Source organism: Phaenicophaeus curvirostris, chromosome 3 (assembly GCF_032191515.1).
Source record: "Phaenicophaeus curvirostris isolate KB17595 chromosome 3, BPBGC_Pcur_1.0, whole genome shotgun sequence".
NCBI lineage: Eukaryota > Metazoa > Chordata > Aves > Cuculiformes > Cuculidae > Phaenicophaeus > Phaenicophaeus curvirostris.
The window spans coordinates 18,412,142-18,425,412 of record NC_091394.1 but is presented as its reverse complement, the minus strand read 5'-3'; the positions used below and the strand labels follow the sequence as shown (position 1 = coordinate 18,425,412).

General features: G+C 51.6%; 1 protein-coding gene across 1 annotated transcript in view; it reads left to right on the top strand.

Moving 5' to 3' along the window:
* Positions 1 to 13,271, top strand: part of LOC138718513 (hydrocephalus-inducing protein homolog) — a 67,242-nt gene that overhangs the window by 49,761 nt on the left and 4,210 nt on the right. Inside the window, exons 43-59 of the mRNA XM_069853023.1 lie at positions 80 to 252; positions 707 to 905; positions 1,237 to 1,336; positions 1,903 to 1,999; positions 2,482 to 2,650; positions 2,915 to 3,113; positions 3,404 to 3,561; positions 4,154 to 4,358; positions 4,727 to 4,962; positions 6,076 to 6,227; positions 7,224 to 7,425; positions 7,932 to 8,040; positions 8,579 to 8,833; positions 9,416 to 9,558; positions 9,888 to 10,103; positions 11,234 to 11,394; positions 12,228 to 12,334. Coding sequence (XP_069709124.1) covers positions 80 to 252; positions 707 to 905; positions 1,237 to 1,336; positions 1,903 to 1,999; positions 2,482 to 2,650; positions 2,915 to 3,113; positions 3,404 to 3,561; positions 4,154 to 4,358; positions 4,727 to 4,962; positions 6,076 to 6,227; positions 7,224 to 7,425; positions 7,932 to 8,040; positions 8,579 to 8,833; positions 9,416 to 9,558; positions 9,888 to 10,103; positions 11,234 to 11,394; positions 12,228 to 12,334 — 2,881 coding nt within the window. The remainder of the gene's footprint in view (positions 1 to 79; positions 253 to 706; positions 906 to 1,236; positions 1,337 to 1,902; positions 2,000 to 2,481; positions 2,651 to 2,914; positions 3,114 to 3,403; positions 3,562 to 4,153; positions 4,359 to 4,726; positions 4,963 to 6,075; positions 6,228 to 7,223; positions 7,426 to 7,931; positions 8,041 to 8,578; positions 8,834 to 9,415; positions 9,559 to 9,887; positions 10,104 to 11,233; positions 11,395 to 12,227; positions 12,335 to 13,271) is intronic.

The following is a 13,271-nucleotide window of genomic DNA, read 5'->3' as shown; positions in this document are numbered from 1 at the left end:
GGGCAGGCACCTGCAGAAGAGCCATTTCTTCTGCTCACTGAATGCTCTTCTCTTTTTCTTTTTGCGGGGACGGGGCCAGGAGTTGAGCATTTGCGCGTACCCCACTTCAACTGGGCTCAAGGAAGACAACCTCATCTGCTCTGTTGAGGGGAACCCAGACCCAGTGGTCTTCCGCCTGTGCTGCCAGGGAGTGCAGGTGAAGCTGGAGGTCAGCTCCATGAAGCTGCAGTTCGACAGGCTGCTTCTGCACAGGTCAGTCATCCTGCAGCTGCTCTGATGGACACCAGTGCTGTCAGTCAGGTCCCCTTCAGCTTCTCTTGCTGGCTGTGTGGCCACTCAAATCGGAGGCTGGACTAACATCTCTCTTCCTTGCAGCAGTTCTCAGTCTCTTGCTCACCATTCTTTGCTGGCTTGGAGATCCCATGACAGCCACAAGCTTTGTAGCCCAAGCAATGCTGTGCGATGGGCATCCTAATGGATTTGTGGCTTGTCTGGTTTGTGACGGCTGGTTCAGAGAGCCGTCCAGTTGCTGCTCCTTATCTCCCTTCTGTCAGATACACTTTTAGCCCGAGCCCTCACCTCTGAGACTTGTGACAGAAAGAAAACATTCAACTATGGTTTCCGAGGCATGGAGAGGGCTGCTCCAAGTTGCAGGGCTGGCATGGTTGTTGAGCAGCCAGCGCTATATGTCTTCCTGTCTCTGCAGGACGGACAGCAAGACCATGGTCCTGCGCAACCCTACCCCGCTGCCCGTGGCCTGGTGGATCTCTGGGCTGAAAGATCTCGGTGAGGACTTCTCTGTATCACAGGATGCAGGCATCATTGGTCCCTGCTCAGAGTTTGGTGTGCACTTGTATTTCAAGGCCACGAAGTCTGCCAGCATTAAGACGACATTCCGACTAAAGGTGAGAGGGACTTGGAGTGGGCAGCCCCTTGCCTTTGGGGATGGAGACAGTGCTTGAAAGGCACCCTGCAAAGAGGGCAGAAGGGTGAGCCTTCATGAGAGTCCTTTCTACCTGCATTGCCATGCCCAGGCCCTTAGCAACAAGGGACTCTCACTGCAGGATAATATCAGCCCATGAGATAAACAGGTTTGGAAAGCTTGGGAATCCACAAATGCTCGCCAAGCAGGGGAGGCCATGGTGCAAAGAGCTGGCAGAGTCAAGGACTCACGTGTTGTCTGCCAGAAGGGTTTAGGAGAATGGTCTAAGTAGTGTTTGTTTCTCACTGCCTCAGGTTTCAGATGCAGAAAAACTCCTGGGCACTGTTCAGGATGCATGTATCTGCGTCTTTGCAGAGGCTTATGACATTGCTCTGGACATCAACCTTCCTGAAGGTAAGTGGATGTCCCCAGAACAAAGTAATCCAGGTACATTGCATTACCTTGACAGAGAGACAGCCAAAGCAGATGGGATGGGATGGGATGGGATGGGATGGGATGGGATGGGATGGGATGGGATGGGATGGGATGGGATGGGATGCAAGCATGGCACAGATACATGGCGCACGTCTTCTGCAGGCTGCCAGGGGTGAAGCACTGTCAGGGCACAAAGACAGCCCTGAGTCTTGCACCTCTGAACTTGGAAGTATTTAACTCCACGTGTAGGCAGATACAGGGGCTTTGATATGGTGGTGATGTGAACAAGCAGCTAGTGACACCTGAAGGCTTGTCACAGCTTGTAAAGGTGATGGATCTGTGCTTGGATGCCAGGAGATAGAAATTGAGCTCCTTAGCTGCAAAATCTTTCAGATATTCTTTGAGTAAGGGACAGGCCACAAAGCAGAATGAGAAGGATTTTGTGCCACTGGAAAACTCCAGAGATGTATCTTGTCACCTGGTGTAGTCTGCAGTAGCTCACAAATGTTCACCATTTCTTACCTGGCTGCATGGGTTTTCTGCAGGTAGAGGTGGTGTGGATTTTGGAACTCTTAATGTTCTGGATGAGGCAAAGCAAGTGCTAACTCTGACAAACAAAGGAAAATATGATATTGTGTACAGGTAGGTCCAGCAGCCTGGTGCGTGAATGCATGGTGCCACCACCTGCCCAGGCCTGCATTCTCCTTCTGTCCATGGTGGCACCCCCACAGTCTGGGTACATACAACATCTGGGCTTTCCAATCTCAAGTGGTTTCATAGGGAATTCAGGCTCACCCCAGCAGTTCTTCACAGCTCAGCAGGAACCAGAAGGAGAGACCCTAAAATTTAAGCCACTCGCTGCTGAGATTCATTTTCTTGATTCAAGGGTCAGCTCATTTCTCTTTATGAGGCTCTTTAAAGGAGGGGATGAAAAAATGCGGTGTCAAAGGTGGCTTGCAACACTCGTTGAGTGTCTGCTCTCAGTGTCAAGATCTGGAATTCCCAGAGCAGGGCTGCACTCTTACCCTTTCATGTTTTTTATGGTCCCATGCAAAGTTTTGGCTGTGCTGGTGGCACTGGTACTTTTAACTGCTGACGTCTTTGTTTCTTCCCTTTCTCTGCAGTTTCAAGCTGGAAACCGCAGATACCAAAATACCCGACTTGGCATCCCACTTCACTATCCATCCGCAGAAGGGCATGCTGGCCGCCACTAAGCGCCCCATGTATGTCCATCTGTCCTTCCACCCCAAGAGGCAAATGGACATTGAGGAGATACCCTTCCTGAAGTGCCAGGTGAGCTGTCTGGGCCAAGTGGCCTTGGGATAGCATGTCCTGGAAGTGTAAGCAGGACACGTCTCCTCTGGAAGGAAGGCTGTAGCTGGAGAATTCTCTCTTATGTGTGCACAAGGAAGTCGTTCAGAAACAATCTGCAATGCTTCCAAAGTAGAGCTGGAAACTGGCTCTGGAGGAGGCTGATGGGGACCTGGGATGGGGTTAGGGGACAGAGACAGGGGTCGGCCTCTTTGCAGTATTTACCAACCCTTCCCCCGGCTACAGGTGATTGATCCCAGCACCTCTGAAGGAGACAAGATCACCTCTGTCATCCCGATCAGAGTGTCAGCAAAAGCTGCGTTCAGCAAGTACAGAATTTCCCCCGCCTCGCTCATCGACTTTGGTATCATGCTGAAGGGCACCAAGAAAACCTCCACCTTCACCCTGGAGAACAAAGGCGTCCTGCCCTTCAAATTCCACATCTGCCACGTGCCGCCAAAGCCGAGGTGAGAGAATACCTGCACCACCTTTCCTGCTGAGGAGGCCCTGTAGCATGGCTGCGTGTGAGAGGCAGCCAGGAGACCCAGGTTATTGTCCGCTTGTGTCACTGGCTTGTGAGGAGAACACCTCACATGTGTAGGAGGAAGCTGGTGATACTGCTGACCTCTCTGTAAGCTACAGCAATGGGTGCTGCAGGCAGTCTGGGAGCCACCAGGAGCAGGAAGGCTTTCCTCTGTGGCGATGAATGCCAGCTTTGTCCTCAGAGAAAGGCAGGGCGAACTCAGCATGATGGATGTTTCCTGTTTTCTCCTCTCAGTGCGCATCAGTTGAAACATGCCCATTCCTCCAAGAGTGAAGACACAAGCACAGACGCTGTCTTTGCCAACAGAAGGAAGCTCTCGCTGAAAAAGGATGCAGACCCTGACATGGTGGTAGGTGGCTCCTGCTCCCCAGCGTGTGCTGCTGCAGGTGGTGTGAGAGGACACTGCTGTGCCCAGGCTGGGGGCTCATGACCATGGGATGGGACAACGTCTGCATGACGGACGTGCTCTGGCTCGGACCTGGAGTTGTGGGGTCAAGGGAAGGGAGCAGGTCCTGTGTTTGGTAGCTGCTAGCCAAAATAGGTCTGTGAATGCCACAGATGAGAATGTCCCTGTTTGAACTCCCAGTCCATAGGTATCAGGAGACCTTGCTTTTTCTTATTTCCAATCCCCTCTCTCCTCTCCCATCGTTTCTTACAGCTCTTTCCACTCTCCTGTATTACCCATAGAGTCTGAAGGATCCTAGCTACCACCTTCACCCTTTACACCCCAAGTCCTTCCTCTAGGCCACTCAGAACAGGCCAGGAGCTTCTCCTGGCTTGTTATTCCCATTCTGGGGCTGCCATTGGGCTACGGAGTCATCTGTCCCTGCCCTGGCACTGGGCTTGGGCCCAGCTAGAGGGCCAGGAGTGGCATGCTCCTTACTGAGGATGCTCAAGGTAAGGCTGTTGGACATCAGTTTCTCCTGGGACTCTTTCTACAGACTCACATCAATGTTGGCATGTTCACGGTGGACCCTGTCTTTGGCTCCATCCCTCCTGGGGGCCAGCAGACAATCGCAGTCACGTGCTATGCAGCGATGCTGGGGAAATGCAAGGAGCAGCTCTCCATCGATATCCAAGGCAGAGCCCCCATGGACAATCCCCACGGCATTCCCTATACCCTGTTTGCTGAGTCCTGCCTCCCAGGTAAGCCTCATCCACAGGTTCCGGTAGCCAGACCTTCTGCTGACCGGACCTGAACTTACTGCTTGGATAGAGAGGTGCCCTGACCCTAAATTCCTATCTTGAAATGCTCAGAGGTTCCAATTATTTCCAAGTCCGCCAGTGGGGAGAGGCTCGGGGAGGATGCTTGGAAGGACAAAAGGAAAGTCATGCCCTTTAAGACTGAGGGTGACTGAGCTCCATCCTCACAGCCAATTCCCTTACCTGAGGTCAGGTTTTGCAGTGACTTGGGCAGAAAGGGCTTTTTGAGCCTTCTGAGAGGCCAGCGGGGCTCAGATAAAGGGGACAGAAAGACTTCTCCATGCTCAGTCCTGCCTCTGGTTTACTTACAGGATTTGTGGTTGATGACATTGAGTCGATCTTTGAGGAGCATCGAATATGCAGCAACATGAATCTGTGCCGGACCCTACAGACAACAAAAGACAAGGGTGTGTTCATCACAGATGAGAACAGGTTTATCTTCACCAATGCTGTAGTTGGGCGCAAGGCCACAGCTCGCTTCAAGATTCAGAATGTGAACAAAATCCCCTGTGATGTGGTCCTCTCCATCAAACCCATCGACACTCAGGTAAGAACAAGAGGCCAGGCCAAAGTGACTGTTGCTCTTTAAAGGCTGTGAGATAGCCTGCCGTGTGCTCCAGATTCAGTGCTTCCCCTTGCCAGGACCAGCCTGGCTCGGTGCAGGGTAATCCACAGGGGAGAGCAGCAGTGCCAGGGAGACAGTTGGGTTGAATTCGGCGTGCCTCAAACAAGGTTTTCTCTCACCCCTGAATATCTGATGGGAGACATAAATCCTTCTGAATATCTCTTGCAAGCACACTCGGAGGAGGGGTTTTGTCACACCCCGGACCCCCGAGCCACACGCTTATGTCCAGGCCTGACTCAGGGGGGAAGTGGATTTGTTTAGCCGTGTGGCGATCCGGAGGCTAATAAGGTCACTCTCAGTGTGATAATCAAAAGCAATATTTATTCTGGCTCCGGCAACCCTGAACACACCAAAATACTGAGGCGCAGAGCCGAGACGTGGGGGTGCAACTACCCCAAGTTACAGAAACACACCCCCAAACACAACCCTGGTCACTCGGATCCAATATGACACGCGCACCACAAGGTAACGGGAGGGAGAGAGGGAGAATGAGAGAGAGCAGAAAAGGGAAAGAAATCACCACATTGATGGCAGCAGCAGCTCTTCCAGGCCGCGTGGTCCAGGCTGGCCCGATCGAAGTGGTCGAGAGATAGCGTGAGAGCATGGGAGTGTGAGCGAGCCTTCCAAAGCATGGGAGTGACAGCGAGCCCCCCAGAGCATGGGAGTGAGAGTGAGCCCCTGCCTGGCTCCTTGCAAGATCTTTTATAAGGCCCATCCGACCCCCAGGTTTTTCCCTTCTCTTTCAAGGCCCATTTTAGATTATTTGCAGGGTTCTCCATGCAGTCCCCACCTCCTGTGTGCACTGTTGTGGCTGCCCAGCCATCAGAGCGAGCTTTTGTGCTCCTGGGCTTGATGGTAGCTCTCTGTGCAAAGTCAGCACCACTTTGGAGTCACTCTCTGAGATGGAAGAAGCCTCTCCAGGGAAGCAGGAAGGAAGACATTGCCTGGGGCTGTTCCACATAATGCATGCATGAGTAAGACTGCAGCACACTGGAGGAGGTTTCTTCCTGACACCACTTTGTGCATTCCCCCCAGTGTAAGAACTACGTTAAAGGCATTTTCAAGGTGGATCCACTTCGGATGTGTGTGCCCAGCTGCTCCCACGCCTTTGCTACGGTGACCTTCACTCCGCTAAAGGCAGAGAACTACCAGTGCGTGTTTGAGGCTTCCCTTGATGATCAAGCGAGGTAACTCACCTGGTGAATTCTTGGGGGTGAGAGGCAGAGGAGGGGGGAGAGGGGCAAGAGGAACACCTTTCTGATAGCTGCCTCTCTTCTGGGAGGACCAGACCTCTTGTTACCCCTAATGCTCTCCGCAACCTTAGTTAGACTAGGCAGGTGACACAGGAGGCAGTAACTGCTGGATAGAGCAGAGCAGAAAATGGGGCTTATAGTTCAACCTGTGCGAGTGGCTGTGAAGTCAGTGCAGCATTAGGCAGTCAGCTGGAATTTACTGAGTTGCAAAGAACTGGAGATGTGTGACAGCTGGGGCTTTGCAAGGACTAAGGATTAGATGAAGAGGTTTCTGTGGCGGCAAGTCAGAGCATGTTATTTTGTCCTTTTTTCGGTTAAAATTAGAAGATCTGGTGTCATTACCTGGGGTATATTCAGATATTTAATGTGAAGGAGCAACTGAATCCTTTCTAAAAGAGAAGCCCAGTTTCTTTGTGAAGGGACCTGTGATTTTAGCGGGGCTCTGACCTGCTCTTCCCCAACCATTTGGTTGCTGGACTGGGACAAGATCAGTCAGCTTTCTGCCCTAATAAGCAGTTCCTGGTTTAGCGTCCTTGGAAATAATCTTTACTGATACTGTTATTTATTTACTTCTCCCTTCTTGCTTCTATCCTATCTTCATGTTGTGCTTGTGCTTTTTGCATGTGCCTCTTGTCACCGTAGACAATGAGTTTGCCATGTCTCCTCTGTTGCCTCATTATTTACCCGCTGTACTGCATGAGTCGATTTAACCTTGTCGCTGTGATTCTAGAAGGCTCTGGCTCTCCAGAGCAAATTCCTCTTGTGAATGGCCCTGATCTGACTGAGAGAAGAGGGATGAGGGGGAGCTGTGTCCTGGGGTACAGGAGCACCAGCGAGGCAAAACACAGGGGGTGGCACTCGCTTCATTGCTTAGCACATGGGAAATGGGTTAGTGCCAGCTCTAATGATTTCACACTGCCTGTCCTGCAGCCCTGCAGCAACTAAAGCAACTAAAGCACAGAGCCTGACCTTCTCTATCAGTGGGGCTGGGAATCTGCCTCAGGTGACAGTCCTGCAGCCGGCCCTTCGCAATGACGAGGGGAACCCTCTGTTGCTCTTCAAGAAGCTGTTGCTGGGTGATTCAGAAGAACTCCCTCTGGTCCTTCACAACAGTGGCATCGTACCTGTTCAGGTGAGGAGGTACTCAGGGAATGCTGTAGTCTAGGAACAAGTTCTTATGCCATGGAGGAAAGGTACCAGAAACAATGCTAGAGATGCACCAAAGCACTGGTACTTTATGCATGCAGTTGAACACCAAATGAACCCCGTTCCTTGTACTCAGAGCCACTCCATTGCAGGGGAGCACCTCCCTCTGACTTTCTGGAAGAGGCTTTGGCAAACCAGTTGTGAGAGTCATGTTTCTTAGACAGCTCCCTCTAGCAGAGCTCCACCTCCTTTGCAGTCACTGCTGTCCTGACCCACTCTTTTGTTTTATGCTGGTTACTCCACACTGTACCTCAGTGAATTGCATGGAATGGGTCTCAGAAATTCTTTTGAGGCAAAAGGCTGAAGACTTTTTCAAGGAAGGGAGTTCCTCTTGGAAGTACGAATTTCTGACCAGTCTCTCCTTCCCAGTCGATCCCTGTGCTGTCCTGTACCCATACTATTGTGGTCATGCTCTCTGTTCCCTTTTCTCAGTTGATCATGGACCTCTTGGATGGAGGGGGAGTTTTCTTCTTGAACACCAGGGCCACCACACGCTGTACCTATGACGCCACAGACACGGAGGAGTATAATCCCGGAGCAGGTAAATTCCTTAACCTTGAAGTGTGACCATCCACATAGGGAAAGAGTGTGCCCTGCTCTTGGCTTGGCTAAGCAGCAGCCAGGTGTCAGACACGGTTTCTTCCCTGGAGCTCTCCTACCCCTTGTCTCTAATGTGGAGTCTTTGCAGGGTTTCCTTCTAGGGAGTTGTAGGAAGATTTTTGGTTCTCCTGGATGTGGGGGTTTGAGTTGTAGAAAACTGCCAGCACTTGAATGGACCATCTGAGGTCTCTGCTGCAGGTGGGGAGTTACCAGCCTGAGTGGAGGCAGCCCTTGAGCCCACAGGCAGGCAACAAAAGCTGAGTGAGAGCTGGGTGTTAACCTGAGGTTAAGACATTCAAGCAGTGATATGCAAGGTGGTGTCTTAGTCTTGTGAATATAGGAGGAGGGTCTGGAACCAGTGATGGCAGAACCTGTACTTAGAGACAGCTGCGTTTCAACTTCTTATTCCTCTCAGAACCCATGGGAGTGTTTCCTCTGCATGGCTGTATCACTTGTCTCTGATTTCCATTGCTGTGCAGGGAGGAAGCCCCACACCGTTTCCCTGGTCCTGCTTCCTGGGGAATCAGCTGAGTTTGACGTGCTTTTCAAACCCACGCTTGCTCAACATGTGGAAGGGAAGATCTGTGTGTCGGTGTGGGGCAGCCCCAAGGCAGAAATCAACATTCAGCTGGTTGGTGACGGCTTTGAGGATGAATTCATGCTAGGAAACATCCATGGACTAGTGGCAGACAGCAAGAAGTCCACTGAGGGCAGTCTGATGGAAGGTGTTAAGGGTAAGAGAAGAGAGGCTGCCACAATTGAGCAAAGAACAAGAAGACCAACATTACTGCTCACCCTGTGCCAGTGCAGGTGTGGTCCAGACCCAGCAGGCAGATCACGTGGCCCTTTTTGGCCTGCAGGGCAGCCACACTTGAGAACACAAGGGAAGATCCTCTGTCAGGGTGAAGTATGCGGGCTGGTGGGGAAGAGTTGGAGATACCACTGTGCAGCAGAGTATCTCCACAAGGAGATCTGCCAGCCCATGGTATCCTGCAGAGATGAAGAGGCTGTATGACCTCAATATAACCAGGCCTGTGCTGTCACCTGCTGGAGCTGGTGGCCTGTGCTAGTTGTTTGCGCAGAGGCAGTGCATGCTGTCCCTCTGCACAGTGCATGTCCCTCTGCACAGACACAGCCGCCTCTTCAGGGATGTGTTGGGGCGTTTCACTGAAAGCAACAAGATGGGGAACGGCATCTTGCAAAGGGAGGAAGGGTTGGAGGGAGGAAAAGGGGTGGACATATACCTGTATCTGGGCATGTAAGGGGAGCAGATGGAGCTACCTCACACTAAGATCACTTGCTCTCATTCTGAACAGCTGCCAGAGTGGAACACATCCAGTTTGGAGACTGTCACATCGGGACACCCTACACCAACACCTTCACTGTTACCAACCGCAGCAAGGTGCAGGCAATGCGGTTTGAGTGGCTGGCGGATGCTCCATTTCAGTTCTCCCCCAAGGTGAGCTTGGACATCTCTGCCTTTCCCCACTGCTTGAGCACTGCCTGGCAGGCTCCAGGAGCTGCCACGGAATCACCACATACCAGTGAGAGCCCATTTCAGTGCTACGTAGGAGATGCAGTGCCTGGCTTTGCTGAGGCAGGGCTGTCAGCCCCTCCGTGTTGTGGAAGGTGGCATCTTTTGTTTGTACTTTTGTCTATCAAAACTCAGAGAAACACACAGAATGATGCAGATTCCTGGCACAGCTGCTCACCATATCAACTCTTTTTCTGTCAGTGCTTCCTTGCCAGTGATTTCAGTTTGGTCTTGGCTCTCTTGATTCTCTCTAGGTGGGACACCTCCATGCTGGCTGTACCAAGGACATCACAGTAACCTTGGAATCGGATGTTCCGGTCACCTTCAGAATGCACCCTGTGAAGTGCCGGGTGGCCAAGATTGCTTTCCAGCTGCCACCAGAGGAGGTGACTGACTGGGACGACCGGCTGTGCACTGTCAAGGAGGTGGATGCAACAAGGAACCTCACCACCACACAGCCTTCCAAGAAGGTAGGAAGCACAATAGCAAAAGCTGTCCTAGCTTCTTCAAAAAGAATTGCTGACAGCAGATGACTGCTGTTCCTGCTGGCTGAGCAGCTCCTGCTTCCTGCTGGTGTTTCATCCATCTGTGAGCTTATAACCAGCAGTTCATTTTAGGGGAGAGGTGGAGGCACGGTGGCCTGATATGCTCACTCAGTATGGGGAAGTCTTTCTGACAGAGACGCTTAGTTTGACAAGAGACATTTAGCCAGGTGCAAACTATTGGTCTCTGCTAAGAGCTGAAGCTTTGCAGTCTGTGTTGAATGGGAGGTCACATTTTATCATAACATGTTTTATGGTGTTAAAATCTCTTAATCCAATCCAGTGCCTTTTCACCAACAAGGAGTTAAATCCACTGCACTCTGTCTCTTGTTTTGAAGTGGAGAGCAACAGCAGCACTCTTCTGTGTATGCTGTCTACCCACCAGCACATTGTGGGTGAGCTCTGAGCTGTGTCTACCCTGATACCAGCGATTTGGGTTGCAGTCTCTATATGATGTGGGATGTCTCGCCATGGAGCAGCCCAGGTCCTGTGTGGCTGTCATGCAGGAGTCTGGAGAAGGGGGTCTCATCTCCAGAGACCCTTGCTTTTACTGTCATTATTGCCAAACACTTCTCTTGGGTGATGATTCCTGTCTAGTTTTTGAACCATTGTAAGACCTGTAATCCAAATTTCTTCCCCATCAGAGCATCAACAGTCAGAGACCTTTCTAGTGAGCTCATGCTCATCCCCAGTTGCCCATCCCAGTATGGCTCTCGCCCCACACGTGACATCTGGAAAGCACTTTCTCCTAAAACAAGAAGGAAAAGGTGCTTTCTGGGTTTGTTCATTCCTGGGATTTTCCATCTGCAGAGCTCCAGCTGAGGAACTTAATCCCATTTTAGAGGCCTGCTAGATTTATAGGGGTCCAGGAATAAGGTCAGACACCCTACAGGGTTGAAACAAAGGGACTGATACCTGGTCATTGTCCCCTTGGGTGCGTTCACAGGCACAGTGGTGATTGCATTGATGGGCAGATACAAACAAATACTATAGGGGAAGGGCCAAACGTTGTCACCTTTCTGGGCTCTGATCAGTGATTCTTCTTATCATGATTGGAGGTGATCGAGATAGACCCAGAGCCAGCTCACGCTGTCCTGGAGGAGAGCAGCCACGAGGCAGAGCTTCGCCTCAGTGCTGTCATTGACTATGCCAAGTTCAAGCTGGACACGGAGATGATCCGGTTTAAGAAGACCTTGCAGTTCCAGACGAGGATGTTCACGTGAGTGCTGGTGGCCAGGCAGGGGCCTGTGTGTGGGAACTATCTTTTCCCAGGGCTGACCCAGTGTGTGCTTCCCCAGAGCCACCCTATGCTTCTGGTGGCCTCTGTTTTCCCTTCTACTCACTGTGCGAGCAGGGATTACACTCAGATGCTCAGATGCTTGGCCACTTAATAAACCTCTTCTAATTGCAAATAGGCTGCTCAGCCTTGGAAAGAGGTGCTGCTGCCTGCTGGGTCTGAGGTTTCAGCTTTTACACACAATTTGGCACATCCCAGGGTCTGGAGGTGTCCCACGTGTGGACCGGAGTCCCTTCTAGAGCTTGATGTCCAGTCTCACCTGCTGTTCAACCCTTTAAAGAAATCATTTATTGTTTCATCCTTCCCAAGTCCTGTCTGAGTGCTGGGGCTTCTATATCTGCCCAGGAGATAGTGGCTGCCATCCCATCGAGATGTGACCGGAGAGGTTCAGTTCTACTGTGCCTTTCTGCTGAGAACACCCATGGTTTTGCACACATGGCATGGTTGCCTGTCCTCATCTGCTTGAGGATGAGCATGCAGTCAAAATAATGTCAAACTGAGACATAAAGACCAGAATAAGACCCTTGGATTAAGTCTCCTGGGCACCACATGTGCCCTTTCCTCTTTGACTTCCAGACTTTGCAATACTTTGTCTTGGGGCAGCTCAGGGCAATGATTCAGCCATGGCTGAGTTGCCTGGGGAAGATGATGCTTCTCAGCATAAAGAAAGAGCTGCCAGGAGCCCACTGTACAGTGTTACTTCTCTGCTTGCTTTGTATTTATTAGATTTTTTACTCCTTCTCCTTGCATTTCAGTTTCCAGCTGTCCAATACAGGGAATGTGGCCCTGGAATACAACTGGATGGCAGCTGTGCAGGATGAAGGTGCAAGAGCTGAGGAGCAGCTCCCATCCAGCCTGGAGGGTAAGGCATGAACTCTGTGGCAGCTGGGGGTTCCCAACGTTTTTCCGTTTGTGGCTGAGGGCTTGGAGAGAAGACTATGCCCCTTCACCCAAAACCATGAATTGCTTTTCCATCCCTGTCCAGTCATGCGCTTTGGTCAGCGTCTTCCCAGCTGCATCTTCCCTCCAGCTGCAGCTGGAGACACTTTCTCCCTGTCCCTTCTCTGCCTCTCAGACTCTCCCGTGCTAGCTCTGTCACTTGCGCTCTGCACAGAAGCTGAGCCTGGCTCAGGGCAGAACCAAGGCTCAGGTGGGTCAGGACTGGGAAGGGAGAAATCAGGGCACCTCTTTGGGAAGTCTCTGGGACTCGGAAAACTGGTGCTGTGACAAGGAATTAGCTGTAGTCACTGTCTGTGTGCCATTTCCCTGGTCCAGCAGAAATGTAAAGGCACTGTCTAAAATTAACCCTCCTACCTCCTGCACAGGAGGGCTTGCTGCAAGCAGAGACCCTGCTCGCAGCAATCATTGGAGCTCAACAGCAGAGCAGTGACTCATGAACCTGCAGCAGTGCAGCTGTGTCCAAGTTCAGGGTCTCCTTGGGAGCAGCACGGTGCTGCAGGGAAACGGGACTGTGTCTCCAGGAGGTGTCATCAGGAACAGGAGTGAGGAGAACTGACAACCTTTGTGTTTCGTAGCACAGGCAGCTTGCTGGTAATCAGGATGAGAGACCTTCACCAAAGTCCCTGATGCCCTGAATGTGCTTATCTCCCTCCCCTGTGGGTCCAGGTGCCGGCTGTTCCCCTGCACTTGTGCAGAAGCCGCTGTGTTACACCGTGCCATTAGCCTCCAGGGCATTGGTTTTGAACGCCTGGCAAAGAGAAAGGAAGGAACAGGTGTGAAGGACAGAGCAGCGCTGTTCCCCAAAGCCTTCTCTCTAGCGTGCACAACAAGCCAAATTC